General features: G+C 45.7%; 1 protein-coding gene across 5 annotated transcripts in view; it reads right to left on the bottom strand.

The window, feature by feature from the left end:
* Hipk (Homeodomain interacting protein kinase) overlaps positions 1–20,724 on the bottom strand; it is a 162,753-nt gene that overhangs the window by 126,498 nt on the left and 15,531 nt on the right. For all 5 annotated transcript variants that reach the window (XM_037422150.2, XM_037422147.2, XM_037422151.2 and 2 more), the window contains exons 2-4: positions 12,120–12,202; positions 9,070–9,358; positions 1,561–1,788 (exon numbers count right to left, since the gene is read on the bottom strand). In XM_037422150.2, coding sequence (XP_037278047.1) covers positions 1,561–1,788; positions 9,070–9,358; positions 12,120–12,190 — 588 coding nt within the window. In that variant the 5' untranslated portion in view covers positions 12,191–12,202. The remainder of the gene's footprint in view (positions 1–1,560; positions 1,789–9,069; positions 9,359–12,119; positions 12,203–20,724) is intronic.

Here is a 20,724-nt window from a genome sequence, read left to right as displayed (position 1 = left end):
TCGGAATGACCTCAAGTTCAAGAAGATGTGTGGCGAAAGCGGCGCCGTCGACAGTGCAGTTATTGCGCAGTACCGCAGTGAAAAACTCCAGTCTTTGTTGCAGCAGTTCTCTGCTGACAACACTTTCAACTGCAACGAAACTGGCTTGTTTTACAAGCTGCTGCTGGCAAGAACACTTGCTTTTGCTCGTGATGCATGCCATGGTGGCAAGCATAGCAAAGAACGGCTGACCGTTCTTGTCGGCAGCAACATGTCTGGCAGCAAGAAACTTCCTTTGTAAGTAATCGGGAAGTCCAAGAGCCCGAGGTGTTTTAAAGGGGCTACGCTGCCAGTGTTATACGAAGCCAACAAAAAGGCATGGGTAATGCAGCAGTTGTTCAAGAGTTACGTCCGCAGGTTGGACAGGAAGTTTGAACAACAAAACAGACGTGTTCTGCTCTTCGTTGACAACTGCGCTGCTCATGGCCACATCAATAACTTGAAGGCTATCCAGCAGGAATTCATGGCACCCAACACGACCGCAATCCTCCAATCGATGAACCAAGGCGTTATCCGTAATCTCAAACTTTTGTACTGTTCACCTATACTCAACCGCATGGTGCTGTGATCGGAAAACGGGAAAGGCTACAGCATTGACCTTCGGTCTGCTGTCGGAATGCTTGCGGACGCATGGAAGACAGTAATGCAAGACACGCTTCGCAACTGCTTTTGCCACGCGGGCTTCGTACTTGACACAGAGGCGGCAGACTTGCCTGAAGAAAGCGACAGCGTGACTGACTTGTGCCCTCTCGTGGACGATATTATCAACGACCTCCGCTCTGCTGGTGTTTCCACGCCCACGTAAATAACTTTTGAGCGGTTCGTCGACGCTGACAGCGAGCTCGACTTCTGCGCAGAGCTAACCGACGATGAAATAGTCAGTCAGGTTATGGCGGATTCAGACGACTCCGATGTCGAAAAAAAAGGAACCATCGCCTGCACTACCTACGACAGCCAAATTGATGCGAGCGTTGATGACGCTGCCATAGGTGTACGTGATGACATGACCCTTGCTCAGATTGAGGCGAATGTGATCACATGCAAGCTATCGCCGTTCAAACAAGGATCAACAGGTTTTTCAAGCCACTGTAGCTCTAACACCGGCTGCCCTGATGGCACCTGCGGTCGGCTGCACGCATTTTTTTTTTAACGGCTCTTTTTAGAGGCATCCCACTGATGCTTTGGCAGAGTTTGGAAAGTCTGGTACTTTGACCTTGACCCTCTTGATCCGAGAAACATCAATGAAATGGTGCGTTTTTGCTTGCATTGAGAAATATTAGCAAAATGGTGCGTTTTTTTTTGCTTGCATTGAAAATTATCAGTAAAAGAATGCATTTCTTTGCTTGCATTCATTTGTTCGGACTGCCCGAATTTTCGTACGGTTTTTCGCTCCCTAGAGGGTCCGAAAAATCGGCAGTTGACTGTATTAGGATTATATAAGCACACAAATATTCAAGAGGAAAGGTAGGCAGATTCAAAAGAGTGTGCCGATGCATACGCCAAAACCAACAGCCGACTCACCTGAGCGAGGCGGTGCAGAATGCTGACCTCGATCTGGCCTTGGCGAGCGTAGGAAGGGTGGTTCTTGAGGATCTTGATGGCCACGATTTCGTTGGTGCCCTTCTTCCAGCACTTGACCACTTGGCCGAAGGTGCCCCGGCCCAGAAACTCCAGCACCTCATACTGATGCTGGGTCGACTGCAGCACCTCATGCTGTACAAGCTGGTAGTCACCCTCGGAGGTGCTTGCCTGCGCAGTCATGGGCCACCTTAAAGCACCCCTTCCACAAAAATAAGCAGCACGCTATGCATTTTCAAGGCTTGCTAACACTGCACTAATGGCAACAATTTGAAACTCTGCAAAAAGTTTATCTTAGGGATCTGTTAACTCTTATTTAACTATGCCTTCAAGTGTACAATTTTAGACAGCAGCAAAAAAATAGTTATATTACCTTCAATGCAAACCACTAACTAAATGTAATGCAGCTACATGTGAGAAGCAATGTGGAAATGGTAGATGCTCGTTATGTGGCAGCACAAAAACACTTGAACTCCGCCAGACAACTTGGTGCACTTTGAAAGGCTACAAGGCAAAAGCCGGTTGCATGCAATGTTTTCCTTTCATTCTGTTTAATATGCTATAAGTCTATCCCAGTACGGATTGGCCAAGCGGTCAAAATATTGAAGGACCCTTAAAGGGGCCCTGCAACACTTCTTGAACACGGTCAAAAAATGCTGCCAATCGGTAGTAGAGGGTCCCGACCACACGCGAGCCAAATATTAGAGCGCAGCACGCGGCCTGGAATTCACAATGAATTATCAGCCAAAAATTACTCTCTTCTCTCGACAAATGACAGAAGAGGCTCAAAAATCAATTGTAGAAAGCCCATCTATCAGCCATTAGCTGATTTGAACATGGCGCGCTCAGTCGTTAGAGATGGCCACGGGAGGCCGCGACTTGTTTATGCATGCGCGATCACTCTAAAAAAGCCGCGCATTCAAAGAAAAAAGAAAAAGGTACTCAAGGTCCCGAGGCGCGCGTGACATATTTTCTTTGCCCCTGCTATATCTATCTCTGTTCAGCTTATAGCCCTTTCACCGGCAAGAGAGAAGGGAGAATGCAATTCCAGCACGAGACAGACCTTTGCAACTCCACTCGCACTGAACAGATTCTTAAAATTTTTGCGGCATTGAATTCGTAGAGCAATAAGCTCTTCTAGTGAATTCATTTCATGGTAACTTGAGAAAGTGTTTCAGAGCCCCTTTAGGCTTCTAACGAGATTGCGATATGCTGTCCCTGGTGCTTACTTCAACCTCTTAGTGCATGCTTTTTAATGTATCACTATGATGGGAATTGTCATGACAAATTTGACATTCGCATAGCGGATGAAGTCATCGGACAGAAGCACGGTGACAAAATTTTCGTGATGACAACGGTGAGGGGCGACATGAGGGACATGCGTTAGTTCGTTCGGGTGGAAACAGGGTGAATGAGGTTTGCCAGCATCCTGGTCGGGGTTTGTCCCGAGTGCCTGGAAGAGGTCAAGGATTGGAGCGGCCTGCTTAGCTTGATCTCAAGCTTTGACGGTCCAGTGAGCCAGCAGGAAGCTACCGCAGCCACCAGTTACTCTGTCAGACGTAGGCCCGAGTGGTTGGCTATGGTCTGCATGCCCAAGGAGACGACTGTAAATGACTTGGGTCGGCCCCGGACTTCAGCACCTACCACCTCCGTCGATCGAGCGTCGCCCTGCTGTTCGCCAAATTCCGGCAACGATAACATCCTCGTGCTCATATCTGTTGCGTCAGCAGTAGCGCTCACTGGTGAGACTTTTTGATTATGCTTGGACTAACATGTTTATGCATATAAGTTATTGTGGTAGGCTGTAAGTTCTTTGTTACTATTAGTGCCATTTGTTGTGTCTTACGTCCATAATCTGCTCAATAAAGCAACAAAAAAAAACGGCCTCGCCTTTTTTGTTAAGAACAGTGCCAACGCAACGTAATTTTTCTATCAGGTCTTCATTACAAATCCCATCACAATGATGTCCCTTGAGACTATAATGTAATTGATAAAGTTGAAAATGGCTTGTGTCAGTGAAGTTTTTGCATATGGCTGCATTGTGTGTAGCATGCTCTAAACAATGAGCAATTGTGCGTGTGACATGCTTTTGAACTGAATATGCACCCGCCACTATGCAGCCTTAAAGGTGCCCTGCAACACTTTAGTGACAGTCTTATTTAGCACCAAAACGCGTGCAGATAATGATTGCCAAGGCTAATGCAGCAAGAATGATGTGAATCGGTGCACGAAAAGTGAAGTTATCAGTCCTCAATGTTCAAAACTCGAGTAGACAATGACAAAAAGTACGTTCCCTTTCGCATTTATCTCAGCTGCTGATGTCAAAGTTCCCTTCTAATCACAGGGTGCCAGTAATGTCAATTCATGATGGCCTTCATACAGTGTACCTTGCTACCACTCTTTTTGATTGTGCTGTTAACATGATTATGACGAACCGCGTGCGTCGCATTGCAGGTGTGCTCTTCGTCCCACTGTGTAAGATACATACTCTTGCTTGTATGCTGGACACGTCTATGACAATGTGGGCGTCCACCACATTTCGCATTTTTTGGCTTGCTAAAAACGCGACATACATTTCCATGTTTAGTTGCTGGCATACCATAGCAGGGTTCGCAGACTATAAAAGTAATTGTCGTGTTAGTCGTTTTGAATATACTTTTGAAAATGCATCATTCAGAAACAGTAGTCATTTTTGTTCTTAGAAAGTATAAAAGGGATAAGAGTTGAACGCGATAGCGATACTCTGTTCCTAGTGCGTGCTTCAAACGCTTACTGCAATCAAATCTTTTTGAACTTGCTATGCATTCACTACGTGGCCTTAAGGGGAGACGCTCCTCGAAAAAGTTAATAGAGACTTGAAAAGTTTGTTATTAGTATAGTTTTTCATGCAGATTTCAAATATGCAATCATTTTTTGTGTAGCTGCTATAATTATTGAGTTATGCCATAAACAATAGCAAAAAGTTACATTTTTTGCGGGCACTCTTTTATGTACTAAACTTTCAGTAAAAGCACTGTGTCTGATCTTATTTGACTCTTGATAGATTGAAAAGTGCAAATATCTATATAGATATGTCACAGAAATATTGGAACCAAGAAAAAAAAAATTGTATTGAATGACTTATTATTTTCAATCTCCCTTGAAACAATAAGCTAATATTTTCACAACTAATGCTGGTAGGCATTGCAATTTAGAGTAGATATTTGCATTCTGCATGTGTTGAAGAATATGTGTGCCAAGTTTCGTTACTATACAATGAATATAAGTTTCTAAAAGGCTGCCCGCAAAACGTGAAACTGTCAGAAAAAATGAAAATGAGAAAAACAAGTTTGAAAGTTCGCAAAGTTGGCATTTATTAGGAAATCATTCTTTTTGCATCAAATTGGGGCACAATGAAAAGTACCTTGCCTTGAATGCACTGCAAGTGTCTAGAAGTCCCCTGCACCATAGCTTGGTTCTTCACGGCTCTTGCGGTCAGTGTCCTCAACACGAGCTCTCTTCGCTGTGTTGCGACGGTGTGCCCTCGCTTGTGAAGTTTGCTTCAGGTTCATCTTCCTGGTGCGCATGACGTCACAGTGGTCACCATGTGTGGCCAGATCTTGTGAGGGGAGAATTCCAATGCCTTCGAGCACTTCTTCAAAGCCCCTGTGGCCTTTGTTGTACCAGAGTACAGCAAGAGCGGTGGCTGTCTCCACAGTTGTTCTGGAGGCGAACTTTGTTTTTGGACATAGCAGCCATATCTTGCTGTTCAGGGATTCGGCTGCATTCTGTGTCTTGCCATGAAGGCACCGAATAAGGAGTTTCTCCTCTGTAAGGCGCTTGTAGATAGGCATAATTGCCAATCCTTGAGCCTTTGTCAACAGTGGGGTGTGGCGTGGTGCAGGCTCCCCCAGTGCTTCCGCACGCTTGTGCTTGCACCACGAATTTGGTCCCGCGGGGCAAAAGTTGTAGCTACTGGCACCATCACTGGAGCAGCAATAAAAATACGATGCCCATATGGCAGTGTACATATTTCGGACACTGTCCTTGTTGCTCGTGATGGCGATCTTGTAATATGTTTGTAGTTTTATTATTGTCGCATCTTTCAGTTTTTCGCCTCGTGGCAGTGGCGTTGCCAATTTCCGTAGGGCAGTTCCCAAGCGCTTTGCAACGTGGTTCGTGCACTCTTCTTTGTCAATGGGGGTGTCACAGTATACATTTGCCTCGCAGACTGCAGTGTAGGCCTTGCTGACACCATCACTTAGGAAGCTGGTGAATCGCAGTGGAGTTTAATAAGACAAGGTCCTCTGCCATATATTGACAGCTGCCGCAGGTTCCATTGCATGGGATGAGCAGTCAGTTTTTTTTTGGCAAACTGGAAGATGAAAAGCTCGCCATATCTCTTCATCCTCCCCAAGGTCCCTGTGTATACTGCAAGCATGGCAGTAGTTCGAAAGAACTTCAAAATCGAGGCAGAGCCCCATGTCCAGGGACACGACTGTGCCCACTCCATTGTGGCTTTTATGACCTCTTTTCTGCCAGGTGCCATCAAACATGACTGGCACATCTCTGCCGCCGACTGCGTCCTTCGTGATGTTTCGTGCCTGGTGCAAGTTTTTGCTCACTGCCGTCATCGCCGCACCATGGAGCTTCTTGCAAATGCCGTTGAATGTCTTGTGATGCATCGGGCTCGGAAGACCGAGAATCGCACAAAATCGTGAAAGTTGGTCGTGGCCTGCGCCTATAGCGCGTGCTGCCAGAACTGCCTTCACGTTTACAGCAAAGCTGTCACGCGAGCTGCCGCTGTCAAAACGAGCGCTCGTTCCTTGGTCCCCGGCTGAAGCAGTACGTCTCGATGTGTGCGTGAACGAAAGTGCAGATTCAGGGCAATCAGAATTTTGACAGCACAGTTCGAGGAATGCCGAAAGTCCTTTGCGCTTTTCAGCTGCCTCTCGCACGCCGAGCTTCCGTTCGCGGCAGGTTGGGCATTGCGCACCCGCCACAAGTGCCGTCAGCGCATCGATTTCGCAAAGCAGCATGTTCGCAGTAGCAGCATCTACCGGTCTACGTTCACTCTCGAAGAATCCAATCTTCCTTTGGGATGCACTGACGAATTCCATGGCAGCGGCTATTTCACAACCACTGTCGCAGGGTTCGGTGACGGTGTTAGGCCTATCCGAAGTCGGAGTGTCGGGGCGTTGGTCGGGGGCGACATCGTCGTTCGCTGTCGCTTTGCGAAGCGTCCGACGTCGTTTCCCTCGATACTTGTGGCGAGTTCTGAACTTTCGATTATCTGAACTGCACTTCTTCGGGCTTGCCATGACGCAAAAATGCAGAGAAACGCAGAAAAACTCGATCGCGACGTCCGAGGCTTCGCTCTTTTGCCGGAGAGATAGGAGGGGGAGGAGCGTGGAGCGCACCGCCGTCCAATGGCGGCCTCGCGCCGTGTGCCGCGATATTCAAAACGCGTGACGTACGCGTTGTTTTTCTCGTTTTTTGTTTATTATGCGTGAAGGCACGAGACTGGCTACTAGTGGATTATGAAGGATACTGCCTTCGCAGCATGCGTGCACGATTGCAAATGGCGGCCAACGCGTCGTTTTCGCGACAGGACGACGCGAACTTCGCCGTTTTTCGCGACTTTCGCGCATTTCTCGCGTCACCGCTGCCCACTTGGAAGCATTTTTTGATAATTTCTCGTGCAAATTTCAGCTTGATATTTTCAGAAGTAATAGATTATAGTCCAAGGATGCCAATACAGCCGGAAAAAAAAAAGCGAAAATTTTCCGGAAAACCGCGACTTTTCGACCCGCGTCTCCCCTTAAGGCTGCAGTAGCGTGTGTGCGTTTCAGAGTGGGTGACTGGCTTTAAGCTATGAAGTCATTATGATAATCTCGTGTTCTGACGCTTGATGGCAATGTACACTTGTACCATGAATTATGACAGCAATATTTCATGTTGCATTGTGAAGAATGTATACAGGACGCATGTGTTTGTAAAGCAAGAAAGTTCCTATCCCTAAATTTCCAAGCAGAGCAAGTTATTTTTACTGCACTCACAAGCAGAGACGTGGCTATGTGGTAGAACACCCACTTGCTATGCAAACGAACTGGATTCAAATCAGACGCAGAATATTTTATTACTTAATTTATTTGCATCTTTTTCGGTTGTTCGGTCACGCAAAGGTGATAATTTTTCGCTCGTATTCAATGATGCCGATGTAAAATTTTTCTTCGAAACGAGCTCTTTAACCCTATCGTGTTAAAAACGAACGACCTTTGTCATTGTGGCACACGACATGACATAACTTCTCATAAAAATAGCTGATGTGCATCGCAGTAGCATGAAATCAAGGTATCAAGGCTGTAGCAGCTGCGATTTAAGCTTTGCTGCTAGCCCAACAATATCGGTGCATTCCACAGCACCACAAGAACTGATGAAAAAGACATGCTCAAATTGTACCACAGGGCCGCCCCCCTTAAGAAAATACACACAATGACGTGAATGCATTTTGTAATGGGTGGCTGGCTTTAAATCACAAGGTAGTTATGATAATCACATATTACAACACCGGATGGTAATGTACGCTTGAATCATGCAGTATTACTGCGATATCACACCTTCTATTTTGAAGCCTATATAAAGGACGCGTGTGTTTGGTAAAGCATGAATGCTACTTTCGCTGCATTTCCAGGAAGTTGCTTTCACTGTATTTAAAAGCAGAAACACTGTGGTAGAACAGCCGTTTGCCACGCAAACAGCCCAGCATAGATTTTCATTTCGACTCAGAAATTCTATTATTTATTTTATTTGCATTTTTATTTTTCAGTCATGCGCTAGATCACAACTTTCCACAAACTAATCACACCGATGCTGCAACAACGGTGACACACAAATTCCTGCGAGTGCCTGTGCATGTGCACAGGGACTGATTGACATCCTTCACACATCTGAAAAACAACAAATGCCTTCATTTTGAAAGATAAATTGTTAAAAGTATGGACATGTGAGTGATTGAACAAAAATGAAATTGCTGCTCAGAAAACAGTTACATTTTTTAAAAATAAATATATATCCTTCCAGTTCGCGAACATGCACTATTTACACTGCTTCAAACTTTTGTCATTAATCTGTTGTTGCACAGCACGTGCAGTAAGCCACAGGCTTGATGCTCTGCTCATCCACCACCCTGTCCACAACACCTGTTGCTCTGCTTGCTACCTGTCAACCCAATAAACCTGAGGATCACTTTACGTCACATCGACTACCTTTGTGCCAAATTACAGTAGACTCACAATAAACAGAACCTGAAGGGACCAAGAAAATACAGGGCTTCTGTTCACTAAGCCATGACAAGGCATGCTCGACACAAGAATTAAACCGACATTGTCAGCAGCTTCGCTTACGAGATCTCTGTTACCGAGAGTAATCGACAGAGCAGTGCTGACACGCTCATTAAGGTGCCACCCTCACTTTAGATGTGTTGGGAGCCACGGTGGCAGCTTTGTTGTGCTGGCGGCTGGAGCTTCCCCCGCCAGTCCAGGCAGCGTGTGAAGAGGACGACGAAGAGGGTTGGCGTCTGCTGGCTGCTGGGGCCGGCCCAGGAGCATGGTCCGGTGGCGCCCGCCGCTTGAGCCCCGCCCGCTTCAGCTCCCCCCCGCCACCCAGGGCATCCCAGTGCGGCTGCGGCTGCTGGCTGGACCGCGAAGACGACGAGACGTCGCTCACCTGGTTCTGCTCCAAGTCCGACGGGCGCTGGGCACTGCACACACACGACCTCTAACATCACTGCCTGCTCTGAAAATGCACAAGAGAGAATCTAGCAGCTTGCATAAGGACTTTTATCAACAAATTGCCAAGCTACTCTGAAAGCCAGCAAATCGATATTATGACAATGAACTCTTGACACTAGTGCTACACTTGAACCTCATTAAACAAACTTGCACCTTACATGAAAATAAGTTCGTTATATCCAAAAATTTGTTATAAAGGTTTATTCTTAACACTAAATCAATTGCCAGACTATTTTCCATTTACTTCGTTATAGCCGATATTTTGTTATATCCGGATTCGTTATATCAAGGCTTGAGTGTATAGGGAGCTGTAAGCGAGGCAATTCTGACAGCACAGGAATAATGAAAATAACACACTTGCCAAAGTTTTGTTCTTCTAAGCTATTAGTAATTACTTTAAAAACAAGCCATCTTCGATAGAATTTTGCAAAATAAACATTATTTGCCACAGACAAAGGCACATGCACATAGGTATTCCAGATACGGTCGGGTCTAAAGAAGCTGCGCTCATGGAACACACATTCATAGTAATCCTGTTGGGCGAATGAACATGCAGACATTTGCAAACCAGTTTTACATGACTGCGAGCTTGCAAGCCAGATCTAATTAATAACTAGTAACATCATAAATAATCCGATATTACGACAATACAACACACACATACAATGTAGCACGACACTGTCTCACAGACGTTTTACGACTTCAGAGCACAGTCTGCAGGCTGAAGCTGTAAAATTGCCCCCACAAACATGTGCGCATACGGCATTCATCGACAAATGCTGCCAAACCTTTAATGAGCAAGAATTCTTTAACGAGTGCCCCGACAACCTCGCTTCCCTTCAAGTGGCACTGCTGGCGTTACCGCACTAGCGCAGCATCTCGCGTGCAGCAACTAACCATGCCAACTAGGATGGCAGAAGTGCCAAGAGGCAGAAACCACATCACAAGAGGAGATAGCACCGCCCCAATAGTGTCAAACATGCTTTGATGTACAATTATGACCTTTTGGACAGATGTTACCATGAGTGCAGCAATATCGAGGTATGTGCGTCAGTGGTCTACAACCAGCACCAACTTTTGGCCATTCCAACCAAAACGTGCACAAGGCTATATACTCCCGGAGCAGTGCAAGCGATTCTGAGGAGCCATCAGCTTTGCCATTATAGAATATTGTTATAGCAACAATGAAAAGCCCAACACACTGAAAAGCGTGCACTGGCACGCCAGTTTTTAACTGCAGTTTTTATCAGGCCAGTGATGTTTAGACACGATAGACTTTGGCAAGAGTCAGGCACCAATTAGCACGTTGACGAACTTTTAAATCATGCCTACCGTAGGAAGAGCTTTTAAAGCTTGCTGCACATGCTCGATGCTGTCCACCGAAGACGGAAAGGTGGAGCACTCATTGATTGATTGATTGATTGATTGTGGGGTTTAACGTCCCAAAACCACTATTTGATCATGAGAGACGCCGTAGTGGAGGACTCAGAAATTTTGATCACCTGGGGTTCTTTAACGTGCACCCAAATCTGAGTACAAGGGCCCACAACATTTTCACCTCCATCGGAAATGCAGCCGCCACAGCCGGGATTTGATCCCGTGACTTGCGGGTCAGCAGCCGAGTACCTTAGCTACTAGACCACCGTGGCGGGACAGGTGGAGCATTCATGATGCCATAACAAAGTGGGTAGGAATTTGCCTGGAATATGATTCCCCATGAACTGGTAACACAAGAGCTTCATTTCAATATATTGCGATTGAGGAGGCATGACATCTAGGTCGACAGATGTTAGAAATTTGAGAAGCAGTTGGTGGCAAGCATTTATGACAAAGCTCAGGCCACATAGTAAGTCACTAAGCCCCTGTGATTGGCAGCCCCAGTAAATGCAACAGACTATTTGGCCAAGGAGAGCCTAGGGAACATTTCTAGTTTCTTAAACAGAAATATAATAATTATGACCTAAATTTAAATGAATTAACATGTTAATGTCTGAATTATGAAACTGCCAAACAAAATAAAAAATATTAAACTTTGAATAGCAACATTTAAATGATTTCGCAGCTGAATTATCTAAAATATAACTTTAACGCATACTTTTATGTATTGTCATGAATTCTCCATATGCCCCGGAAGCAAAGTCTTTGCAATGAAAAACATACTTTAGAACTACTTAACACGTTGCGTGTCACCTGTTACCAAATACATACACACCAAATAAACAAAAATAGTGGAGATAGAGCTTACGTCATACAGACGAGAAAGAATGAAGAAGTGAGCTGTTGCACACGGTTCACGCTCTCTGGCATCAGCTACAAAACAATTGGTTCTAGCATAAAATACCTTAGATAAGATGGCGTTCGATTTTTCATGCTGAAAGTTACATTCACATGAGTACTTGACAGCCGGCATTAAAGGCAGCACTCCTTTCGAGACTTCCTTGCTCGAAGGTTTTCGGTATGCATCGATCTTGCAACACTTGGCAGTAAAAAAATCAAAGAGAACACAAAAGCACCTTTGCTATCAGTGGGATCAACCCACAACCCTCGAATCACACATCCAATGTTCTACAATAGAGTCCGCTCTCTCATTCACATTTGCTGAATATTCACAAGCATTTCATCTCCTGGAGCGCTGGAGACTCAGAGCGAGGGCAGTCTGGAATGCTCTTTTCGCCAGACGGCGTCATGGCAAAATTAGATGAATGCGTCGGGAAATGGCGAGTGACTCACCAGCTAGTGTTCTCCAGCCGCCTCTTCTTGAAGCTCTGGTCCGAATAGACTTCCGAGGGACGGTCCAGCATCCCACTTGAGCCCTGCACAACAAAATTTGGAAACATCACAAAATGTTCTTCAGGCTTAAACACACTTGTGCACTAGGTCGTCCAAAGACTTGCAGGACTCGAAACATGAAAAATGCATTTGCAGTTTCATAAACACCAATTAGGAATCGGAGTATTGCAGTTTATATACAATTATAACCTAGCCTTGGCAATTTATGAGAGGATCATTAATGCTGGCTGGTGTGCTGTTGCAGATTTCAGGGTCGAGCTACTCGAGTATGTCAGCATTAGATGAAAGAAAAAGTTTTTTATCATAGCGCCTGTGGCACAGTCTAAGTGTAAGAAAGGGGGTAACGTATATTATGAAGCAGTCAAATGGCCTCCTAAATGAACGTTTTTCATCTTTTACTATTTCTTGTAGTTTTCTTCTTGTGGTAGCAGGGATTGAAAATAAATTATCCCATTGTTGGGAGTCTCGGACATGCACATGCTACATTATCCTCGCGTAATATTTTTATATTTGCTTAATAAGTATGTTTGTGAGCTACACAGGTATGACTGTTCTGAAGCATTGTTTTTGTTAAGACACCACATACGGTCGCCACATGCTAGAATAAAACTAAACAAAAACATAACACAACAAAAACTACTTTAGAATCGGCCTTTAGATTTTAGTTGATTTGGAGATTTGATTTGATTTGTTGGAGTTCCGCCACGAAATTTCCTAAGTAATGACTTTTAGTGAACATGGGAAAGGTTGCTTCTTCTTCAACAGCATATACAAAAATAACCCCTGCCTTCTCCCCGACCAGGCTTTTGTAGAACTAAATTGCCTGACAGTGGCTCACTGCGTAAGGCGAATTCGAGACACCCACCCGAAGTCCTTTATATGCAAACAACAACCATAATCATAAAATTGTTTTATTTCGTCATTAGGAGTGGCAGAACTTTTTTCATAACGATTGATTGAATTGTGGGGTTTAACGTCCCAAAACCACGATATGAGACGGCCGCATTTCTGCGTCCATCGGGAATACAGCTGCCACAGCCAGGATTTGATCCCGCGACCTGCGGGTCAGCAGCCGAATACCTTAGCCACTAGACCACCCTGGCAGTGCAATTTTTTGTAATGAATTACCCACAAATAGTAAATTGTACTCATAAATTCTTTTTCTGCTTCCGGTGCATAAAAAGCTGTTTCAGCTCCAAGCACATGCAGTGGGCTACTACGGGAGCCACAAATAAAAGATTGTTACATTGCTGATGCATTGGTAACAGATGCACATTTGTGTTGGAACACATCACGGAACACTATATGTATCAATTATGTGATACGCATTCACACCTTTCTTTCAGCAGTGGCTCAGAATTTTCTCAATTAAAAATGTGGCAATGAGAGAAGCTTTTAAAACAAAATTAAACTAAATTCTCGATTCTACAAGCCAAAACGACTTTATTATAAAGTTCACCATAGCACGGCACTCAAAGTAAATTTGTGCTACCAGGTGTTCCCTAATGTGCACTTAAATGCAAGCACCTGGGTATTTTTGCATTTTATCCATCTATCCAGAGCAAGATGTGGCATTCAAGGCTGGGAACCACAGCAACGCTATTGTGTTTCACATTGTAAAGGCACTAAGTCGCCATGGTGGGCTGGAGTAGTGTATGTTCTTGTGTTTTATATTTACAAATGCACATGCAGCACAGCACAGCAGACTCACACAGCCGTGGCAGAAGGTTCATCGCAAACAGTCGACTACTCCCCTATTTGCAGCTGCCTGCTTGCCTGACAGACACACAAATCAACACAATATGAAATATTCCTCCATTGTGCCGCTGGGAAACAAACACTCAACCTACATGTTCGATGCGAGACGGACGCCAGGCCGCTTGAGACTGACATTTATTTCAATGCTCGAGACTGACCGCACAAAAAGTTTAAAATAGCATAAGTCCCAACTTCCATTCACACACATAAAACACGTAACAATACAGCAGTGCTTAGCGTGATTACACGAGAGCTTGAACATGCGTGTCCGGATAATATATTTTTGCTTTGTATACTTTCCTTATGTTACATGGGTATAGTCGAGTTGCACGGAACCGAAAATTTTGTTTCCTGAAACACCCCAGTGGGCCAAAAAAAAGTTTGAAGGAGGCAGTGCACGTGTCTCGCTATTGCTTGCTGCAACATTTCCCAATTTTGCAGGCGAATTTAATGCCCACTGTATATGATGTGTCGAAACTTTTTTTTCTTGTTTTAATATGCATTACAGGCGATTACATTCATGTTTTCCTTAAGCTGCCTGCAAATGCAAAACATTCTGAAAAAATGGCAAACTCGGTCAAAATAAAAAAGGCTTGGTATTTTTTATCAAGGCTATCCTTACTTCCCGCAAAAATTTCAAAAAGTACAAATATAGAGCAATATATTTTCAACACTCCAGCAAAATATTCTTTTCCCAGATAAGGCATGATAGAAAAAAAAAAAAAGGTTAAAGAAGCGATTTTTTTTGTCAAAAAGTCTATTTTCGAAAAATCAAACAAGAGCAGTTCGAATTTTAACCAATATAGCCAAATTATGTTATAAGGTTTTGAATACATAACATCCTGTGCTTACGAACACTCGCTTGTTCGTGCTGCAGCAGTTGATATTCAAAGCAGATATATAAACACACACTATAAATGCGCAGACATGATATTGTCGCGAGAGGAAACGATAAACAGGGACTCGAAGGAAACGACTGTTTACTCAGCCACAGCAGTGACTCACTTCATCACTCTCTTCTTCTGCCACCAACACAGCGTGGCATTACCCTCTTCCCAAAGGAAAAAAAAAAAAAACAAGCATTGCATGAATGCCATGGCTCCAAAAACTAACGGAAGGTAGCGAAATATGTCTGTGTACAAAAACAAGAAGCGACGAAAAAATGTACAATTGTCTTGAAGGACAGTCCCACATCACAAAGTTCATGACTTGCAGTCAACGTGAATAGTACGGCTGGAGACATGAACCACATCCGAGGAGTTGGTCTACAAGAACGGTGCAACGTGTCTGTTGGGGCAACTTCGCGCTTGACTTGCCCCAGGGCGATGAAGAACTCGGTAGGCTCTGAAGTACCGACACAACAGTTTCTCTGAGTGCCCACGTTGACATATGGGAGTGTAAACTCAGACTAAGTCACCCGGTTCGCATGTTACTGCTCGGTGGTGGGAGTTGTACCGGCGAGCATCAGAAGTTTGCCACGATAAAATGTGAAAGCGCAAAAGCAGCCGGGAGTCTTCGGCACGCTGAACAAATACATCTGTGTCCGGGGTAATCATGTCTGGCACAGTTGGTTGCAGCATGGTGTCAAGCATTGTAGTGACGTCGCGGCTGTAAACCAGACGAAAAGGAGCAAAGTCGGTGCTTCCCTGAAGGGCCGTGTTGTAGGTAAATGTGATATACAGGAGGATTTCGTCCCAATTCTTGTGATCCTTGGAGACATACATCGAAAGCATATCTGCCATCATTTTGTTAAGGCGTTCAGTTAACCTGTTAGCCTGAGGGTGGCATGCAGTTGCTGCGTCATACCGCTCAGCAACAGAATTTCTCGGAGCCAATGGGCCGTAAATGCAGTACAATGATCGGTGATGACAGCGGAAGCACCGTGGCGGAGAACAATGTTCTTGATAAAAAAGTTAGCCACATCAGAAGCAGTTGCTCGCTGGGAGCCTTGTGTTTCGCAATATCTGGTCAAGTAGTCAGTGGCAACCACTATCCACTGGTTACCAGCAGTAGACTTCAGAAATGGGCCGAGTAAATCCATCCTGATCTTTTCAAAAGGTGCGCGAGGGGGTCATAAAGAATGAAGCAGACCGGCTGGTTTCGTCATTAGATTTTTGCAGCGTTGGCAAGCTGTGCATATCTTTACTTACTGCCAGGTGGTTTTAGTAAGTTCCCACTAATAGTATTTGTTCTTGATCCTCACCAGAATACACGTGAAGCCAAGATGCCCTGACGACGCCTTGTCATGGCAAGCACGCAAAATATCATTGTGGAGAGCAGAAGGAAAGACGAGGAGATAAACAGTTTTCATTGAATGAAAGTTGCACTTGTGGAGGATGTCTTGGCGCAGACAGAAAGATGACAAGTCACGCGCAAACTGACGTTGGGTTTGTGGGCGACGTCCCTCAAGGTATTCTATCAGAAGTTGTAGTTCTAAGCCATGGCGTTGCTGCTCAGCCACATTTATTGATGTGGAAATAGCAAGGCTGCTGAAGTCATCATCCTCGTCTTCTGCAGCGATCTCAATGGGTGCACGGGAAAGACAGTCAGCGCCGGCGTCTTTCTGGCCAGACTTCTCAACTATTGTTATATCGAATTCCTGTAACCGAAGGCCCCATCTTGTGAGACGGCTCGCAAGATCTTTCAGATTCGCTAGCCAGCAGAGAGAATGGTGGTCACTGACAATTCTGAAGGGGCGTCCGTACAAGCAGGGCCTGAATTTCCTATTGGCCTATACAACCGCAAGACATTCTTTTTCGGTCGTCGAGTAGTTCTTCTTCGCATGACAACGTACAGCCAGCGTAGGCGATGACACGTTCCACGCCATCTTGATATTGCACAAGAATAGATCCGAGGCCAAGGTCACACGCGTCAGTGCGAACTTCCATGTCTGCTTCGGCGTCGAAGTGACCAAGGATCGGCAGCGTTTGTAGGCGTTGTTGAAGGTCGCGGAAAGTACCGGATTGTTTGGGACCCCAGGCAAAGGAGACGTCCTCCTTGACAAGTTGTCGTAGAGGGTCAGCGATTTTCACAAAAATTTGGAACGAAGCGGCAGTAATAAGCACCAAGGACCAGAAAGCGGCATACATCATGCTTTGTCTTCAGCATCAGGAACAAAGCAACCGCCATAGCCTTCTCAGGGTCGGGGCGAACACCACTGCTGCTGACAATATGGCCAAAATATTTGAGTTTCTTATATCCAAAATAACACTTTTTGCAGTTTCAGAGACAAGCCGGCGATGCGAATAGCCAGAAGAATCGCCTCAAGCCGCTCAATGTACTGCTCAAGAGTCGTAGAAAAAACGACTATGTCGTCTAAATACACTGAACCCGAATGCCACTTCATGTGACACAAAACTGTGTCCATCATTCGTTAGAATGTGGCTATTGCGAAGTCAGATGTAACACGTGTTACATCTGACTGTCTGTATGAACTTCAAATTCATACAGACAGTCAGATGTAACAAACGCTGTTTTTCCTCAGTCCCGTTCATCTACTTGAATCTGCCAATATGCGCTACTGGAAATCAATGAAAAAAAATGGAAGAGAAGTAACGGGCATGTCGCAGGCGATCCAAGGAGTCATCGATGCGACGAATGGGATATACGTCATTTTTGGTTATGTTGTTCAGTTTTCATTAGTCTACGCAGAATCAAAGTGAGCCGTCTTTCTTTTTAACCAAAACAACTCATGATGCCCAAGGACTAGTCTATGGTTAAATCACGTCGTCGTGGAGCATTTGTTTTACTTGATGACGGACGCATTCTGTTCAGACTGCAATACGCCGTAAACGTGCGCCAATGTCACTCGGGTTGTAAGTTGGGCTAAGTGATAATTCTGTGTTTCATTAATTATAGGGGTCTGCCGGGCTTTCAACGTTGTCGCAAAATAGTCACTAAAGAATGAGAGGAGCCTCGGGAGCCTTCCTCAGTTATGTTGTTATAAGTGGCGACTGACGTTGAGGCGACTAGTCACATCAGTATCGCAGCAGTTTCAGCCGCGATCATGGTAATCAAAGGGAAGGCGTCCAAATCATCCAATGCCTCCAAGTATGCTACGATGGCGCATTTCGCAAAATGCCTGTATTCTCCACTGAAGTTTGTAACTAAAAGTGTAGTCTGGCCATTTCAGAGTTGAACAAGACTTAGAGTAATGACGACTTCCTGATCAAGCAATAACGTGAGGTTACCTTCGGCGATGCTCGTAATTGACTTCTCCCGCGGACACTCAACATGGATGAAGACACTACTGCGAGGCGGCAATGTGATGCAACCATCAACTACGCGCAAGGCCACACCACGATGTTCGTTCTCGATGTCTAAATCTGGAGAAATACGGCTAGCGAAGCTGACAAACAAGTCACGCAGATTATTTATCGCTCCATACTCTTGCAGAAAATCCATTCCCAAAATGACCAGCCGAGAACAGTGGGGCAGTACAAGAAATGACGCTACGAAAGCTAACCCACAGCTCTTAAGCCTGGAGGTGCACCTTCCTATAGGGTATACGAGGTGTCCTTTAGCGGTGATTAATTGAGGGCCATCCCTAGTAGTCAGCACCTTGTGTAGACGGGTGGCCAATGAAGCACTCATCACTGAGTAATTGGCTCCCGTGTCGACAAGCTCAGTCACCGAATAACAGTAGATGAAAGTGGTAATGGCAGCGGACATTCTGTTGGCAGTTTCAGAAGCAGGCTTTAACGGCACGTTGTAAGGCGGCGGCAAAGAATATTTGTCGGTTTGCGTGACAGCGGCTTCACCTCCGGAGGTCGCCGTTTTCAGTTTACCCGGCCTGGGCCTAGCACCACTGACACCAGAGGACCCAAAGGCTGGTCGAGTACAGTGCGTTGACGCGGATGGACGGACCTCCGGAGGTCGCCGTTTTCAGTTTACCCGCCCTGGGCCTAGCACCACTGACACCAGAGGACCCAAAGGCTGGTCGAGTACAGTGCGTTGACGCGGATGGACGGGTGATGGTGACCATGACTGTCGTCGCAGCGGGACAGGAGCGTGATTAATGCCTTCCAAGTGATCCACAATTTCTTGCGGGCGCTCATCATAGCGGGGACAACGAGCATCCGGGTGCAATCTGCATAGGCCTATTCATCGGTAGTAACAGTCACAGTGCATGTGTCCAACTTCGCCACAATGGAAGCACAAAGGACGATTGGCGGGTGAACGCCAGACGCTGGACTATCGCGGGCCAAGACGAAAACTGGCCTGCAATGTCGGGTGATGGGCTGGACTTTTAAAACGTCTAGGGGCCTCACAAGTAGATGAACAAAACATGCCGTCGACGGCACAGAGACGCGTAGGGCATCTGCGTAGGAAAGGGTGGGAAGTTCGGATTGCGAATGAACGAAGTGCTGATTTTGTCATGAACGGCGTCTGTAAGAGCAGCAACACTCGGAGGGGACGCTGCATGAGATTCCTAAAGTTATTCGCGTACAACTTGCTGTACGAGTTCAACGAGGACCTCCCTGTCATCAATCACCTCCTGGTACAAGCGTGCAAGCAGCGGACATGGCCATCTGACGCTCATACTGCGACAACCCCTGCCGAAGCATGCGCTCTATAATTGTGGCCTCACGTATGAACTCCGACCCCGTCATAGAAGCCTTGCGCACAAGGTCCGCGATAAGCTGGTCCTTTACGGCTCGCATAAGCAGGCGCACCTTCTGGTCTTTTGGCATGTGGGGGTCAGCCTGTTGAAACAATCACGACATCTATTTGACAAACATGTTGAAGCTCTTGTTCAGCATTTGGAACCACGAAGAAAGTGCCTGCTCTGCTCTCTTACCGTTCGGGATTCCCGAAGACCTCGCGAAGCTGCCGATAGAATTCCTGCCAACTTGTGAATGGTTCTTGTACCACGCCCTTGCCGCGTTTTAAGAGGGAGACATAGACGTTCTCCAACTTATGGGGATTGTCCCAGTCGTTGATGGCAGCAAAGCGGTCAGAACGGTCAAGCCAATCTTCCATAGCCGTGAAATTGGTGTGCGAGGAGTGTTGATGACACAGGGTACGCTAGCGAATGGGTCAGGCTCGGTTTGGGTTGTGGAAGTGGCGAACACTGTCCTCTTGGAACTTGCCAAGGGGCCATACTGTGGTGGTAGTCCTTGAAGGTGGCACTTGAAGTGCCTACTGTGGCTGAGTAAACAGTCGTTCCCTTCAAGTCCCTGTTTATTGTTTCCTCTCGCAACAGACTGGTGGATGAGCTGCGTGCTGTACTGCTATGTCTTATGCCCGCTGGTCCTGAACCAGAAGCAACCAATGCCAGTGCACCAGGATCTGCTGATATCCATTGAAGCAGCCACTCACTTCAGCCACCAACACAGCGTGGCAGTATATGTATAACAACGCTACGCACACGGGACTTTTGCATGTGTGTGTGTGTGTGTATGTACGCCCATGCGAAATCAAAACTGTTTGCGAGGAACCATTACGGCACCTTAATTTGAGAATGGGTGACCCTACAACCTCTGCAAAAAAACGAGCATATGCGAAAAATACAGTCACACACGTATGCATCAGATTTCCTAAAACACTTGCTTATGTAAACGAAACTACACTTTGCACTTGAGATGCCTGAATATTGGTAAGAATGCACACACGTTAAGTAATGGTGTATTCACCGATGAGAATTAATTCAACATGAGCGAACTGATTGGAACAAACTACCGTAGAAACCTTCACCTTCTTTCGAATGTGCAAGTTTCTAATTTGTACCGTTCTCTGTCACGCGTTGTCGGCATCCTTCAATAAGTGATAGAAGGATACCTTAGGT

The sequence above is a fragment of the Rhipicephalus microplus genome, chromosome 2, assembly GCF_043290135.1.
Source record: "Rhipicephalus microplus isolate Deutch F79 chromosome 2, USDA_Rmic, whole genome shotgun sequence".
In the NCBI taxonomy this organism is placed as follows: domain Eukaryota; kingdom Metazoa; phylum Arthropoda; class Arachnida; order Ixodida; family Ixodidae; genus Rhipicephalus; species Rhipicephalus microplus.
Note: the sequence above shows the minus strand (reverse complement) of the source record. Positions and strands in the feature narration are given on the sequence as shown.